Genomic DNA, 17,212 nt, shown 5'->3' with positions numbered 1-17,212 from the left:
GCGGGAATGAGTCTCTTTTACGGCATATTTAAATTCCACTGCACCGATCACGAATGAGTTGGACGTCCAATGGCTGTTAGCGGTCTAGCCTTGGATGATCACGTAGGGACTTAAGAGAAGAAATACTTGTTCCAAGGTGTAGTACTGATGTCTTGAGGAGTTCCTTATTTGAAATGCAGCGAATTCTTGAAGACCTCGGTCGAGTGGAAGCGCAACTCAGCCTACCTGAAGCTGATCCTGCCCGCGCCGGCTGTGCCGAGCGCACCGGTAAGTTACCCGGTCATTCCTGCATGAACATTTTTGTCCAGTGGAACACTCAGCAGGGTTTGGGTTGTTGTAAACAAGAAGTTGCGCTGTAAAAATTTCCAGAATTGATGTTATTCTCTGTCTTTAGCTGACAATCGTAGATATAACCGCCCGCCTCCTCATCCAGCCCTACCGTAGATATAACCGCCCGCCTCCTCATCCAGCCCTACCGTCCTCCCCACCCACTTTGTAACGTTGTTGAAAAGCGTCAGGCAGAATGGGCACATAATTGAAAGTAGTGGGTTGGTGGCACCCTCTGAAGCAGCCCTCGTTTTTAAATCGAATAAAACAAAGTGTCGAACAGTTGCATAGTCACCGCCGTGTGAGAAACAATGGCTACAACTGAATGCCCGTTGAAACGAGGTTACGGCACTAACATATCTCACACATGTTAGTGTCGTACTATGGTGACTAACTTTCTGCCAGCGAAATGCGGGACGCACTGACCAGGAGTTGGGGGGGGGGGGTGTTGTCAATGATGAGTACATCCGGAAGAGCAATTCAGAATAATTTATTTTTCTGTTCTGACAAGAAATTTTTTCCTCCGGCATTTTGCGACCTCTGAAACGGAAATTAAAGTCTCTGATACATGTTGAAATTCCAATCCATATATATCTTAAGTGTTTAAACATCATTGTAAAGCGCTCCGACATGAAAAAAATTTCCTAATATAAACGGGAAAATTGGGCAACTCAAGAAATATTTATTCTAAAAAAATCTGTGGCTTAATTTGCATACGTTACTTAGCCTGAGAAGCACTCGACGCCCGCCTGTTTTACTTTCTTAAAGTCATATTTCCTCTCAGATCGAACCTGCTCTAAAATAGCTCGTGTCTGATAGCACGGACATGTAGATTAACTTGCGGCAGTTTTGCGCATAGTTTGCCTTTACCAATATTTCGGCCTTGATCAGGTCCACGCTGCATCGGCTTCGTTCACTGCTCCAAGACCCCGTCGTGAGTGAAAAAAGTGCTCCGCGAATACATTAGCCACTGGAATGCTAAGCACAACTGAGAACACTGCAGTCAGGTTTGGAAAATCACCACTTTTGTAGAAAGCTGTTCCACTTGTTCTCTAAACATTATTTTGGTTTCACTGCCATATGATGCCTTATTGCTGGTTGCAGACCGCAAAATTCATCATACAGCTCGTCCACGCTGATGGCTTACGTAAACTGGAACGCTGAAACAAATTTAGCACGGTCACTGAACGTTAGTTCGCGCTGCAAGTCCAAGCACTGAAGTTGCTTCGTTAAACTTGATTCGCTGTAGTGGCCTGTAGCCCGTAGAGGTTCGCGATGGCTTGATGACTGGCCCAAGCCCCAGTCATGAGTGAAAAAAGTGCTCCGCGAAAGCATCAGCCACTGGAATGCTAAGCACAACTGAGAGCACTGCAGTCAGATTTGGAAAATCACCACTTTTGTAGCAAGCTGTTCCACTTGTTCCCTAAACATTATTTTGGTTTCACTGCCATTTGATGCCTTATTGATGGTTGCAGACCGCAAAATTCATTATACAGCTCGTCCACGCTGATGGCGTACGTAAGATGGAACGCTGAAACAACTTTAGCAAGGTCACTGAACGTTAGTTCGCGCTGTAAGTCCAAGCACTGAAGTTGCTTCGTTGGACTTGATTCGCTGTAGTCGCCTGTGGCCTGTAGAGGTTCGCCAGGGCTTGACCAGCTTCGAATCTAAAAAATTCGTCGCCGATGCACTGTTGTAGCTTCGTTCTGATGGTGCTCATGTTGATGTTGTTGTTGCCTCAAATGCGATGGCACATACTCACTGTGGGGGATTGGCCAGAGCTTAGCGCAGATCCAAACAAGAAAACACTCATCCAGGTTGATCTCAAGTGGTTCATAAATATAGAAGAATCTGAGAGAAAAGAAAAATAACGAATTTTGAGAGGTCTTGAGGAAATCAGAATGAAATTCACGGCAACGAAGTGGTGTGGGCTGAAGAACTAAACTTTAACGAATTAATCAATGAAAATGAATTTGGGAGGAAAGAAATGGCGTCGACAAGTTAACACAAAAACCTCCCGGTCTCAATAATATTCTTGTAAAGATACCTGCGGTGCTCATGATATCGTACAGCTCAAATGAGGTCACTTCTTTGCCCTCTACCAAAAACACAGCGCGGTGAAAGAACTGCATCGCGTTCTCCAGAAATTTCAGGTAGATGTGGAGCTCGGATGTGTTCTCACCTTGTTAATCTGGTTACACTTGCGCACCATGTTCCTGGCCAGCGAAATGCTTCCACAGCATACAAGGACAGTTATCCTCCCCCAGAGTAAGAAAATAGCCGGTGACCGCCGGCGAGCAGACATTCAACCTCTTCACAGATGGGAGAAGAGACAACCATCGAGTTGGCACGGATCTCACGAGAGTTAAGTAGTCTATATACGGACAAAGTCAAAAATGAACAGGAGGTTGTGAAGCCACTTTGAAGACGTTGAAAAGTGGTTGTAAATCTTAGTGACAACGCTCTCAACATCAATCTTGTGTTTGTCGGCTGCATGCCGAGCACAGTTGTGCAGTACGTGAGCAACACAGCCCGCCTTGGTCAGCCCGGGGACTTCATTCTTGATCATGCTGTACACAGAGTTGTGCTGCCCATAATTGACGCTTGCGTTGTCTGCACAGTAGGCAGACACCTTGTTAGTATCGAGACCAGCTTCTTGTATCCTCATCTTTAGTTGCCAAACAATTGCTGCAGCCGTCTCGTTGTGGTGCCAAAAAATTGCTGCAGCCGTCTCGTTGTGGTCCTCATAAAAGTCAAGCACTTTGTTCTCGATCCCACGTTCAGTAGTTAAGAACCTGACAGCAAGATGATAGAGCTTGATGTTCCTGTGGTTCGCGGCATCTGTTGCTGCGGAGAAGTAAGGTGTCGTATCTAGTGACCTGTGGGGCATGACGGGTGCATGAAGCGTGCTTATGTATGGAATACTAGATGCGGGAGCCAGGACATTCGTCGTAATAGCTTGGTATTTGATCCTTCCAAGGCAATTCTTCCGGGCAATTGCAGAGTCCGGGAATAACACGGGATTCATCTTTCCTCCCAGTCTGTTGATCGGTAGGATTGTCCGTGCTTTACAGTGTGGTACACAGACGTTGCCTCAGCGGCTGAAACCTTGTCAGCCTTGCTAGTGTCGGCGGTATTTAAAAAAAAGACGTTAATATTCCAGCATCTTGTTTTCGCGAGCGTTCTTCAAGTAATTTTCTCCCATTGAAAGCCTTTTAACGTCCGATTCTCCCCTATGCTGAAAAGATCCTTCGGCACACGTTGCATTGAACCTGGCGGCTGTCGTCCGGGGCGGCCATGATCCAGTCGTATGCTGCTTCCCATTTCTTCATTCATTCATGCTTTCTTTATTTGCAGAATTTCTTTCAAAATACAAAACAGTTGCTGGACCCATAGCCATTGGCTAGTAAAGATATATACGTGCATAGCCTTAGGATTTAGCTCCATATGTGGGTCGTACCGTGCCGGGACGTCTTGCCTCTCGTGAGGTAGTGCGTTTCGTGGATGGTTGACTCGCCGGGTTCCTGTAGCGACGGGACTCCTCGCTTTAGTGGCCAAGCGTGCGAAGTGGACCTTCGCCTTCGGCGCTTCAGTCCATTGGTCCGCCTCGCTGGCGCCGTGATTACTCGCCTTTGCGTCGTTCACTCACTCTCTCTTTTCCGACAGTGAGCGCAGCCAGCGCGCGGCGGTGAAAGGGGTTGTCTCCTAAATTCAAGGCGCGCGTCCCGCTGCAACCGGTGCTAAGACGTTACAGAACACGCGCGTATTCTTGCCGACATAGGAAGGAACGGCACGACGGCGAGCGGAGCCTAAGCGTTCGTCTCCGCAGTAAACCGCGGGCGGCTAGGTTACTTTTTAGGAAGCGTCGAGTGCTTTTAGCTAGTGCAAACTCAAACAGGGTGGCTAGATGTAGCTGAAATCAAGGCGCTGCTTAACAATAATTATCCCTTGCGGGATGCGGGACAATAGCCCTCAATGCGGGACAGTCCCGCGGGTCTCGGGATGGTTGATCATCCTAGTTATGACTTCCTGTGCATCAGGCATTCAACGGTTTCAAGAGCTGCCGTGGTAAAATGGAAGCTCCAGTGTTGCGCAGCCAGTGTTCGTCCGATAATTCCAAACATTGTTCTAAAAAAGGACCTGTCCCCCTGTAGTAACAGTTTAATTTGAATTCAACCATAGAGCTAGAAAGGGAACCTAAACAGGTGTTTCCGAATAATCGAAGTTCAACAAAAATTAGTACCCCCAAATGCATTAGGCTCATCCATGACGTCTACTTTCTAATAAACTGGATCCAAACATCCGCCCTGCGCTTATAATCCAGTCGATTAACAGGGTCGTTATTCTCTTAAGTTGAGCGACGCCGGTTTTGGAGAAAAGGTCTAGTTTAGTGCTTCAAAGGCGAAATGATCCCTTAGCACCGGAATAAAAAAATGGGCACGCTGGGTCAGTTGGGCGGTATTTCGGTTCGAAATTTTTCGCCACCAGCTCACAACATTACACGTGTGCGTGGTTGCGATTAGAAGGCTGGTCATGGTCTCCATATTTGGCGCCAGGCTTGCTTTTACGCGGCGTGAGTGACAGAGAGTTGGGGCCGCTGCGTAGAACGGATGAGGCTTTAAGGCCGCATAATAATAATTCTAGCTTCAGTAAAAATTGCATTAGACCAGAGGCCATAACGCACGCGCAGGGCTATTCCAGCAAAGTGAGATGATACGGCTTATATAAAGTAAGAGTGTGCAAGCAGTAATAATTGACAGCACACTTGGAGTGCTGTTCATGTCTATGTTCCAAACGCATTGCACTGAAGTTTGGATTATGGTTTTTGAGGGTTTAACGTCCTAAAGCGGCTCAGGCTATGAGAGACGCCGTAGTGATAGCCTCCGGAATAGTCGACAACATGTTGGTCTTTAATGTGCACTGACATCGCTCAGTACACAGGTTGCTAGCATTTCGCCTCCATCGAAATTCAACCGAAGAGGCCGGAATCGAACCCGCGTCTTTCGGGTCAGAAGCCGTGCGCCATCACCACTGAGCCACTGCGGCGGCACACACAAGTAGTCGTTGGGCGAAACGCAGCCGCTGCGATCGGGTTCGAACCCGTGTACTGATCCAGAGTGTCCGGGTTCGAAGCGAGTAGCGTTTCGATGGCGGCGAAACGGAAATGCGCCCGCGTGCTGTGCGATGTCAGTGCGCGTTAAAGCTCCCCAACTGGTCGAAATTATTCCGGAGCCCTCCACTACGGCACCTCTTTCTTCATTTCTTCTCTTAGTCCGTCCTTTATCCCCTCCCTTACTGCGCGGTTCAGGTGTGGGTCGATATGTGAGACAGATACTGCGCCATATCCTTTCCCCAAATACCGATTTTCATTTTCATTTCATTTCCCCACCTCGAAGTTCGAAAAGTGTCCTATTAGTGAGTCCTCCGAATATACCGAGAGCATGGGCGACAGCCCATTTCTTGCGATATGTATTGGATGACTAGGGGTTGCCTTAGAGCTTACAGCTCAGTTTAGGCATTAATTGCGGCAGATCTGAACAGTGTAGTTTGGTTAATCCTTTTCTTTTCGCTCAAGCGGCTCACTGCCCTAGCATCATGAGATCCGAACCCAGAACTTTCGCATGTCTGGTGCGATGTTTTCAGAGCAACGCATTGGACAAGCATAGGTTATGTACGTTCATATACCATCTGCGGCAAACTGTATTTTCGTTTCATAGCGTCTAATAAATATGATCAGCGCTCTTAAAAGGAAGACAGTGAAGTTAACCGTGCTTTTTTTGGCCCACTGGCTCGTGTATACGGTAGCCTACTGGCTGTGAATGGAATGATGAACTTATTTGCGGAAGCATGGAACATGCAAGTGCGTAGGTTTCAAGCCTTTGCTCAGATGTGAAATAAATTATTGCAAAGGAATAAAAAATAAGAAGCATTTATTGAAAATCCAAAATATACATTCATCATGTGAACTCGAGGTAATCAGAAATTTTCCATAAAACGAATTGTACGGGAACGTCTAAATCTCTTGTGCCGAAACGCTCTTGGGTAATCGTGCTGATCAGACGAAGTTCTTATTTTTTTAAGAGTGGTAAAAAGCAGTTCATTCGGTTTAAAATCAAACCACGCGGGATTTGGGATTTGTTATCGATGCCTGAGATGTTTCTGAACCAGAATAAGCGTTTGTGAAAATGCAGAGGTGTAGCTGAGGTTTTTCAAGTAGTAGATCAGCAGGCATATGATGACGTCACGCTGAATCTTTTTGTTGTTCAAATGGATGACTTCTGCTTCGGTGCCTCCATATATCTAGGACTGCTCCTTGCATGCATATACATGAGGTGTTGTACCTTGGATTACTGTTGTTAGCAGAGCGTGTAATTAGAACTGGCAAATGCCCAAGAGACTCAGATTTTTACATTCGTTTAATATAGCCGCCTCATATATGTTTTCCTGGCACTATCCTTATGCTCTCCTTACTCCGCAATGACAGAAGGATGTCTTTTATGCATTGTGAAAAAAAAAAGTTCTTCGGTTATTTTTTCTCGCAGAAGACGTTTTCTGAGATTTATCCACTTTTTCAAGCGGTTGCAGAGTTCATGCTGGTTTCCGGAGCAAAATTCAAGAGTTTTCATGGCCTAAATTTTTTCAAGGACAAATGAGCCGCCAGCTTATAAAACAGCATTTTACATACAGCAGAAATGTGCCCTTCATTGGACAAGAAATTTCTGAAAATGCTCAAACAAATTTGATTTTTAGTCTATGATTTCACGAAGTTCCCCTTCTTTTCTTTGAAACTCAATTAATACTATCTGGACGTCTCTTCTCGGTTCACAACGATGCGTTACTTGATCATATATATACATTATTCTCTTTCGAAGCTGTATATCGCAGATCAGTTTGCAAGCCGCGGGCACGTGCGTTTCGCGCCACTCGAAAACATGAGCCAGGAGTACAATACAGACGCAGTACATGGTCAGTCACACAGAGCACGCACGGACATGGCTCCGCGTGCTTGCGCGTATGCGGAGCACCATTGCGACCAAGCCGGTAACAAACTCGTGCAAAAGGGGGGTCACCACGTCGAGACCTCTCTTCTCGTGCGCCACTCTGCATTTATTCATTAACGCGCTAGATGCAATACCACTCCATGCGTGAGTGGGCACGCTAAGCCTTGTTCCCGGTAAGTGTGACTGACCCTGCACATGCCGCACAGAAGCCGCAGACAGCATATTCTGCACTTCTTTTTCCACAAAGGTTACAAGCAGATGACACGTGTGCGACGTATCTGCTACTGTGGTTTGGCGAACCACATATGAAGTAACCTTTTTGTTCTGCTTCTGTGGACTCGGCTGTTAGGTGAAGTAGCACACTGGTAAGAGTCGATGAGCGTATTCGAGCATCTTTTCCTGACTGCGCTCGTGGAAAAGCGACGAGGACGAGGCGGACGCAGCGAATGTGGGAGGAGAGAGACATGAGCCGCAGACAGAACAAAGATCTTGTCAGGCGCGAGTGCCTGACTACTGCGTCACAATAGTCTGGTGGCGCCCGAAGTCTTTAGTACAAAGTTCACCTCAAAACACCGCATCAGTTAAAACATCGTACGTGAGACGTACCTCACACCGTTTCAATCTTTGGCGAAATCAGCCAATACGCCATATACCTGTGTACGTGAAAGCAAAACGTGTAATACTCGGAGGAAGAATAGCGTCGTTAACCACAGGCAAAAACAAAATGGAACACAAAATAACTATAAAATTTGGAATTCCTTGCTTCTAGGATACATAATTTTCGTATATAAAAGGAAACATAGCTTGTCAAGGCACAGCATCTTGAACACGACTGCTGCATAAAGAAACTTCACTTACCGGGATCATCGATCCTGCTATGGTTTCGGGGGCTATGGTCACAGCTAGTCGCATCGAATACGCTCCTCGGCCATGTCGAGGGGACGCACCACCATGGCAATGCTTGTAGTCTCATTGCTCTTCTTAGTAGCGCCCGCGTAAACCACCGCAGATGTCTCGGTGCCTGTCGGCCACCGCAAACGCACATCGTCCAACATGCGCAACATGTGCGCAACGCTTAGTCAGTGGGGTGACACTTAAAATGAACCAATAGGGAACCGAGGCTGGAGTTTTCGCCGCGAGGCTAGCGCGGGATTTCTCCCCTTATGCCGAGAGACGCGAACCCCCACTTCCGCAGGCGGAACCACGCTGCGCGTCCTCCTCGCCAAATTATGCAACTGTCGCCCTCTTTTTCTTAAGCTCACATGTATACGGCACGAACTCGGTCAGCTATAGACGTCGCCGCTTGCGGTATATAAGGCTGAGCGGAAGGACGGCCGCGTACATTGTAGCGCGATCTGAAGGAAATCACGCCCGTTCCGGCTAAAACGTACGAAAAAAGTTTTCGTTTTGTGGCGGTCACTCAGTTTGCAACAAGCATAACGGTGCACGATAGAGGAATCCTTACGCTAGCCAAGCTGTCGTGTTCACTATGGTATTCTTGCGAAAATAAATAGTTTTACAGCAGTTTAATCTGCGAACATTAGACCTTAAGTGGTAAGCTTCAAACCGCATCAGACCGTTCACCTAGAAGCCAGGTAGGTACAAGAACTTTCCGTGGGAACCACAGGCGGATGTTGAATTTTAATTTTCAATTTCTGGTGCGCTTTAGTCGACCGATGTGCGTAAGGGTGACCCAGACAGCAACTGTCGTCTAATGAATACGAAGTGTTGACAATCGCCTTCAATTGGCTAGAAAGTAGCCTGCGGACCATCGCATGAACCAAGGAAGCGAACCTTCGATTCTGGTCTGTCATTTCACAGCAAATTGTCAGTGTTTTGTCTCTCCTCTAGGTCACATTGTGCGCATATAACGCACAGATGATTAAAATGAGTCACCATGGATACCTTGAGCACGCAGTTAAAGCTCAGCTTATTTGGCAGCAAGATTGCTGTGGGAGATTGCAACTACGATAGCGTAATATATAGGCTGCTGGCTGCCTGCGTTCGACGAGGCTATAAGGCCAAGAGAGAACCATTGTTTCTCCAGCCTCGCGAAAGGTTTTGTGCTTAAATGACTTCGCAACCTTACAACAACGAAATGTTCAGATATATGTTTGGATGTTGTTGGCCAAGCAAGGTGGAGCCAACGAAGGCATGTGGCGTGGATGCAGAACTTTCAGATTTCCTGTGTCTGCGTTCGTTGCTTTACTTTCCGTGCACGCGGCAGATGTCACTTGGCTGCCACACAGGCGAGTCCGGTTTCTCGCTGCTCTGCGCCAACTTGACGTGAATTCCATTTAACGGCAGTGAATGCTACATCTCGTCACTTTTCGAGAAGCGTGTAAATGTGCGTGCACTGTTGGTGGGGTCACTTTAAATAAGAATTTTCCCCAAGGCTGACTTTAATGGCTGTGCCTTCTGTTACCAAGGCAACGGCTGAGCCAGTGGCATTTGCTTCGCCTCCTGTACTCATAAAGAAGAATGGCGTACACAAACCGAACGAGCGCGCGAGATGGTGCTAGTCAGGGTGGATAAAAAATAAACCCTATGTTTTCGGCGTTGCCCTGCAATGCCTGAAAATAAGCATACGGCTTCGTAAAGTTCGGGGATTTTCTTACGTTTTCTAAGTTCCTAAACAGCGCCCTCCAAGAACCGCAGCTGTCTTCGACCGCACGTGCCGACAATGGTGCAACGAAGCCCGTATCCTTCAACTCCGATAACCGCAAGCACACCTTTTAGTATCGCTAATGTATGGACCATGCATTTAAGGAGGGTGTTGTCGGGCTATTCGTGATGCATAATGAAAAGAAATTAGCCCAGAAAATTGACAGTGGCTTAGCTCGGCTACGCCAGGATATACGTAGCGAGAGGTACGTTTCCCTGGCTGACCTTGTTGTGGTCACTATGTTTAGCAATGAGAGACATTGGGTATGCACAACTTTTATTCATTTTGCTTGACAGAGACGAGGACTGCCTGATGATCTGTGAAGTAGCATGCAGCGGTCTCAATTTTGTCGACACAGTATTTCGATTTGGTAGAGCCTCTTAGTATACAAGCTCTATATAGTTCGCCATTGTGTAGTCTGGACGTCAGGGGCCGAAGCTAAATTAAAGTCAAACTTTTTTTTCATACACTTACTAAGAGAGTCCTGTTTCCTGTTGAAATCACCCAAAGTCACAGAAAACTGTGAAACCGTGCCGTAGGCTGGTATACACGTGGAAACCACATCAATCTTCAACTCGACAGATGTTCCCGGTGCCACGTACACTCCTTGGATGATAATGCCGCTTTCCAGAAGCCGAAAACAGCAAGCTCCACCAATATTCACCGCGATCAAAGAGAGATGTCTGTCAGCGGTGATACCTTATTTCACGTATACACAGAATCCAGGGTTATTTGGTTCAAGCCAACTGCCAGGCGACAACCTCAGGATAGGAAGAGTTAATCTTCTCTTGTTTGTACCGCCGTTTAACAGCGGCTGGACTCTCCTTCTCTGCATGCATGACAAACGTTGTGATACAGACGCCCACTACATCTCCGCCCTTTACACTCAATCGTGCGCATGCGACGCGGTGTTGGGTGATAGAACGGCGTGCGGCGAGGCGGGGACGAAGAATGCTGCGCAGCTATGGAGTCTGTCTGGTTACCTTGGTATCCGCGCATGCGCACAACTACTCCTTTGCGTGACGTCATGCTCGGCTTTGACGGCGAAGCGCACGCCTGGCCGCGGTGACGGCGAAGCGCACGCCGCACTTTGCTTATCTTCGGGTGCCATGGTAACTGCGCATGCCTACAACTGGCCTCTCCCATGTACCTTGAAATGCTCAACTGGTAGACCAGTGTAGCTTTCGCTACAAAACAGAGACAGGGGAGAAGGAAGGAGACACATAATCGTCACAGGCACCTGTCAATCGTCATATGTGTCTCCTCACTTGCCCTTTGACTCTGCTCTTGCACTAATTCATTTTCATTACGGACCATAACTGATGCTGTGGGCGAGCATGAGGTTGTGATTCCAACAGTTTCCAATCTGGGTGACGCTCAGCTGCCGCAGTGAGGTGACGCTCAATGCTGTCGACTCTGCCTCAGTAGTTCCTTGCAGCACTGCCAACTCTGAAATGAGCGCAGAGGCGACGTTCTGACTCTGTGGGATGTAGTATCATTATATAGTGAAACGTATGGAAGCATGACTTAGCGCGTTTTAAAGTCCGTATGCGCCGAGCACTATTTTCAATTAGGCCTTAACGTAAACTCGCGTTATTTACGCTATTTCTCATGTCTAGCGAGCTTGAATGCTGCGTACCCTAAAATAACGTTTCCAACATGGCGGTCTGCTTCGAAATAGGAACTATTCATAAATTGGGCATCGGGCTTTGTTTTGCGTGATGCCATCTATAGGGCTAAGTACGTGAGCGATAAAGCTGCTTTTTTATTTCGAGTGGTGAATCAGCTGTTTGTGGGCCTGGAGGAAAATGTCGGTTTGTTGACAGATCTGGTTTCTGTTGTAAATATCAGATATGGAGCCACCAGACTGGAGTTGTCTTGCGTCTTCGTTTTCATGCGCTGTACAAAATGTGCGTGTGTGACAGAGCAGCGTAACGTTCGCAAAACGCTTGTGTTTTGCGTACATAAGCGCGAATGCGTACACAACGTCTATTTATACTGTTTGGGAACCACATTTGCATACGCCGCGAGTAGCCGACAGGTAGACGACGAGGCACGGAGGATGACATTTAAGGCCCTCTCTTGTTTGGCTGAGAAGGCCGCTAGCTTCCATAGTGCTGCATGACACTTGTGAGGTGCGGTATAAGTCATGCGCGAGTGGTAGAAGGCAGGGGAAATTGCTGATCGCTTGGAAAGGCCTTTGCACTGCATTGAATGCAGGAATGTGACGACGATAATGATGATAAACACTGTTTTGCTTCCTCGAGAGCTTCATTAAGCAAAGGTTAAAAATTTAGAGGGCACTTTGGCAATCCGAAGTCCACGAGGAGAAAGCCTTTCTTCTTTTAATTTTCGATTATTTATGCTTTAATTTGCAATTTTGAATTTTTCCATTGGTTTATTTTTAGTTTCCATTTAGTTGTTCATTTTTATTTTTTAGTCCTTTAATTTTAATTTTTGTAATGTTAATGTATAGTTTCTCTTATTTTTCTTTTTCTTTATCAGTTTCTTTAGATATTGATTTTTGTATTTATTTATTTTTGTTTGTGTAAATAATTGTTAATTTAAGCCGATTCGCAAGCTAATGACTGATTTTAGATATTGACTAATTAATAATTACCCATTACCTGGTAATTGCTAGGAGTATATGGGTTATAGCAATTAAGCCATTGATGACGCCATAGTGTGGCAGATTTCGCGGTCGGTCGGACGGACGGACAACGGTGAGCCAGTAAGGGCTTTCGCCGTAGGAAAAAACATATTCTAATTCTCTTTCTCGCAATGCATGGCAGGCTCCTTCACCGCATGCACCCCGAAAGCTGCTTGTGTTTGGCGCCCTCTTCACGCTCAACGTTTTCCTCACGCTGCCGCTGGCTTGGCTTGGAGCCTTCGAGCTGCGCAAATCCGTGCCGACCGTGCTGCTGTTCTACGCCAGCGTGTTCCTGGGCCTACTGTCGCTCTTGTGGTTGGCTCTGCCCATCGGATGCTTCGTGTGAGCTTCCTGCCCGCACTCTCACGCTTCGCACAAAAACATTTCTAACATTCTTGACTGATTGCTTGCCACTGATTTCTGTTTCCCCTTACTCGCTGCCTATGTGTAGCTCAGGTGAAGAACGTCATTGGCAGCTGACAGAACGAAAAAAGACAAGAGATCCAGACGGGTCCAAGACTGTGAGAAGCCTTTCGAAGGCCCAAATTGATCTTTGCAGATTATTACCGCTTAAGCGGTACTAGTGTCAAGAAGGAGAATATGCCCGCGTACGTCTGTAGCCGCGGAGAGAGGTGTCCGCTCTCCAGAAGCAACACCCACCAGCAACCCCACAACCGCACCATCCTGGCTATGGGTGGCACAAAGAGTAAAGATGGTGTGCAAAGGTACGCACGTGGCGTGTGCAATATTTTCGCATAGGATACGGAAGTATCAACAGCGCCACTTAAAAGAATTAAATGGGTGTGCCTGACATGCACAGCAAACACACGGAGGAAATTATTTGGAGCGCGCACTCGCTACGGCCCATCCATAGCATTTTCTTTGGCCAGGAAATAAAATTCGAGAATTTCTAGCGGCGACATACTTCGCCGAAGCTAACTTCGATTTTCTTTATATCAGAGAAAGTCGTCTGCGCTCATAGTGTTTTTATACATTCTTTGGTGTGCTGAATAATCAGGAAGGAGGTCTTGGGCGGCGAATTCGGCCTAGAGAATTTTTTATTTGGATTCGAATGAGCCCTGCAATGAAACTGTCGCTCTGCCTGTATGGTTGAAGTGCTAGTTTTTCCTCATAGGTCTCTTTTTTTCTTTTCAGAATCTTCTTCAAGTTGAAGAAGAAGCCGGACACGTCGGAAGTTGTCATGGAATCTTAGAGCGCCCTAGTACTAGCGTCGAACAGCACTTACAGTGAAAGGACAGGCCAGGAGTACAGAGGATAGGTTCTATTTGCGTTTGCTTCTTCTTCTGTACCTTATTCTGGACGGTGCAAATAGCAAGCAGCAAGAGCGTTTCTTGACGTTGTTGAGCTGCTGATGCGGGAAGCCTGGTGAACGTTCTGTTCACCTGTCATCTGTTTGGATTAAAATTGCCTTTCGAACACCCGGCGACCAGGTATGAATATAACAGACAACGTATTGTGTTGTCTCATTCAATATTTATTGACAGTACTTATGCTTAGCACTAAGAGAGCATTTAAGCGAAATAAAAATGCTTGCACCTTCTAAAGCCGGATACACCGTGCGTGTATAGATGTGCAGATGATGTTGGGGGCTAGTTGGTGTAATAGTTCAGGCTTGCAAAAGCTGCGCGAAATGCGTGCGCGCGCACGCACGCATACACGGACACTCAAGAGGGGACAATGAATGAACGAAACTCAGTTGCGCTTGTTTCATGTCCTGTCTTGTGTGTGTGTGTGTGTGTGTGTGTGTGTGTGTGTGTGTGTGTGTGTGTGTGTGTGTGTGTGTGTGTGTGTGTGTGTGTGTGTGTGTGTGTGTGTGTGTGTGTGTGTGTGTGTGTGTGTGTGTGTGTGTGTGTGTGTGTGTGTGTGTGTGTGTGTGTGTGTGTGTGTGTGTGTGTGTGTGTGTGTGTGTGTGTGTGTGTGTGTGTTTTCGGCCAACGTTTCTGTGCCTGAAGCGTTCATACAAGCCTCATTTCTTTGAGACAGCATTGCTGACGAGCTGCCTTGCTACCTTAAGGGGGGATCACCTGAGATCTCGATTGGGCACTCACGCAAGAATTTATAAAACACCAGTTCCGTTCGCATCTTCTAGTCTATTAGCTATCCTCCTGCAGCCCAGTAGTACCTCGACAGGCTGACAGTTGGGCGGCACATTTTTCAGCCTTTTCATATCTGAAAAACTGGAACAGTTGGCTATGTGATGTCAGCGACCAGTTAAAGTCTCGTATGTTTTCTCACTGGAAATAGTGATTGTATCCTGCATATAAGACAGTCGTATTACTAATAGTCCACTGTCGTGGTGAAAAAAATAGCTGTTTCAAATACTGCTAAACGTGGTTAGAGAGCGAAAGCTGTGGTGTTCGGGAAACTAGACGCGGCTTGACGTCTGTAACGTTGAGTGCGTTCCGGACACAAGATAGGCAGTGCGCCCACACTACCACATTGGCAGGCGGCAGTTAAATTAATGGTTGATTGCGCGAGGTTGGTCATCCAATGACCGCTGCGAACTAGTGCTGCAGTGCCGCGTGTCTGCCGCAACATTGTCAGCGTTAATGCGTGTAGCCCACATATCTCTCTCTCTCACCACCGCCCCGATACTTCAAAGCGCGATTGAGGCATCCACTGACCCAGGGAGCCAGTTATGCGTCCTTCCTTTCCTCAAAATCATTGGATTCTATAACGTTGTCAACGGCAACTCGGGACGCCTGCTCCAACCTTACCCTCACGAAACACATCCGACACGCAGAGTGGATACTGAGGACACCCGTGGTAGCGACCACTGCATACTGAACACTGTCATTTACACTCGACCCTTACATCGCCCCCTTGCGCAAGAAAAACTCTCCGACTGGAATGCTTTCCGCCAAGCACTCCCAGTAAATTCTCTCTTGTAGCAAGACTACTTCACTTGGTCACACGGACCCATGTGAACACTCCGCTTACACGTGAATCGTGAATCGGACGTGGATAACCACCTGATGCACCTCTGGGAAGCTCGCCGCAGCCTCACTAAACGATGGCGGCGGATCTCTGACTTCAGCAGGCAAGCTACAGTGTATGATGCCCAGCTCGCTGACAATATCTGCGTAGATAGATGCAAAAGCGCAGCAAGACAGATGTCGGGCCGCAACACTTGGCGGCTCTTCTGGAGTCTCATATACCCTAAACAAACACGCTCTTAAACCAAAAAACACCTCACTCGCGCGATACACAACTTTCAAGGTAACACAGAGCAGCTAGCGAACGACTTACGCTCACAATACCCCAATCACGATCAAGGTCGGCGCGGGCAGGACTATTCGTATGCAGGCAGCGATAATCCCGAACTGGATCAGCTTTTCCAGCTTCACGACCTTCACGCGCCTCTTGCCAAAATGCGCAGGGGCAAGGCGCCCGGGAGATATAAGGTCACAGCCAAACTGTTGGCAAACCTTCCAAGTCGTGCATACGAAACCCTTCTTGAATATATCGACACCATTTGTACCGGGGACACTTAGTCGCCACCCGATTAGAAGATATCATTGGTAACCTTTATCCCGAAGGCGTGGAAACTGGTAAACACAGACCACCCCCGGCCGATCTTCCTCACTTCATGCTTAGGGAAACTGATGGAAACGATGTTCTGTGACCGCCTCTCGGAATATGTCGAGAGCAAGAACACCTTCTCCTACAGCGTGTTCGGACTCAGTCGTCATAAGCACGCACAAGACATCCTTTAACAGCTTCATCGCTTGGTTCTCGAATCTATAGAACACCCACACAATGACATGATAGTCCTAACGCTCGATCTGAAGGGGGCGTTTGACAGTGTTAAACACGGCATCATATTAAAACATCTTAGGGAGACCAACCGCGGTTCTCGTACATTCAACTACGTCAAACAATTCTTAACAGATCGCTTGGTATATATACGCATACATGAGACCGAGTACGGCCTGTTTCAGATGGGAAAGCGGGGCACACCACAAGGCGCTGTGTTGGGCCCGATTATCTTTAATATTGCCATGATGCACCTCCCGGCAAAGCTGGCGGGTGTCAGCGGTGTTCAGCACGCACTGTACGTTGATTACATCACCATCTGGGCTACTACAGGAAACATAGGAGAGATGGAGGAATGCCTGCAAGCAGCGGTGAGCATAGTAGACCACTATGCTACGTACTACGGCCTTCAGTGCTCCTAGTCCAAGTCCGAAATGTGAAATATCCGTTCAGCTTTCTGTCGCCACCGGCACCGTTCGTGAAGCCCAGGAGCTGATAATAGTCGGTATCTTCATTAATAAGCATCGCAAGGCAGACACCTCCCTTGCCAACTTCTGCAAAGTCGGCGACCAGGTGGCCCGAATGGTTCGCAGCGTTTCCAACAAGCGAAGAGGGTTGCGAAGTAAGGATGCTGTGCGGCTCGCCCATGCCTTCATAAGTAATCGAGTACTGTACTCGAATTCTTACCTCCGCTTACGGAAGCATGGCGAAGATTGCTTGGAGGTTGTACTCTGCAAAAGTTTCAAGAGAGCCCTCGACCTCCCGATCTCCACTTCCAACGCGCGCGACTAC

At 47.4% G+C, this 17,212-nt stretch overlaps 1 protein-coding gene across 2 annotated transcripts in view; it reads left to right on the top strand.

The window, feature by feature from the left end:
- Nucleotides 1-14,082, top strand: part of LOC144118964 (E3 ubiquitin-protein ligase MARCHF3-like) — a 30,747-nt gene extending 16,665 nt beyond the window's left edge. For both annotated transcript variants that reach the window (XM_077651722.1, XM_077651723.1), the window contains exons 5-7: nt 180-267; nt 12,786-12,985; nt 13,799-14,082. In XM_077651722.1, the coding sequence (XP_077507848.1) occupies nt 180-267; nt 12,786-12,985; nt 13,799-13,856 (346 nt within the window). In that variant the 3' untranslated portion in view covers nt 13,857-14,082. The remainder of the gene's footprint in view (nt 1-179; nt 268-12,785; nt 12,986-13,798) is intronic.
- The last annotated feature ends 3,130 nt before the right edge of the window (nt 14,083-17,212 follow it).

Source organism: Amblyomma americanum, chromosome 2 (genome assembly GCF_052857255.1).
Source record: "Amblyomma americanum isolate KBUSLIRL-KWMA chromosome 2, ASM5285725v1, whole genome shotgun sequence".
NCBI lineage: Eukaryota > Metazoa > Arthropoda > Arachnida > Ixodida > Ixodidae > Amblyomma > Amblyomma americanum.
This window is presented reverse-complemented; position numbering and strand designations above follow the sequence as displayed.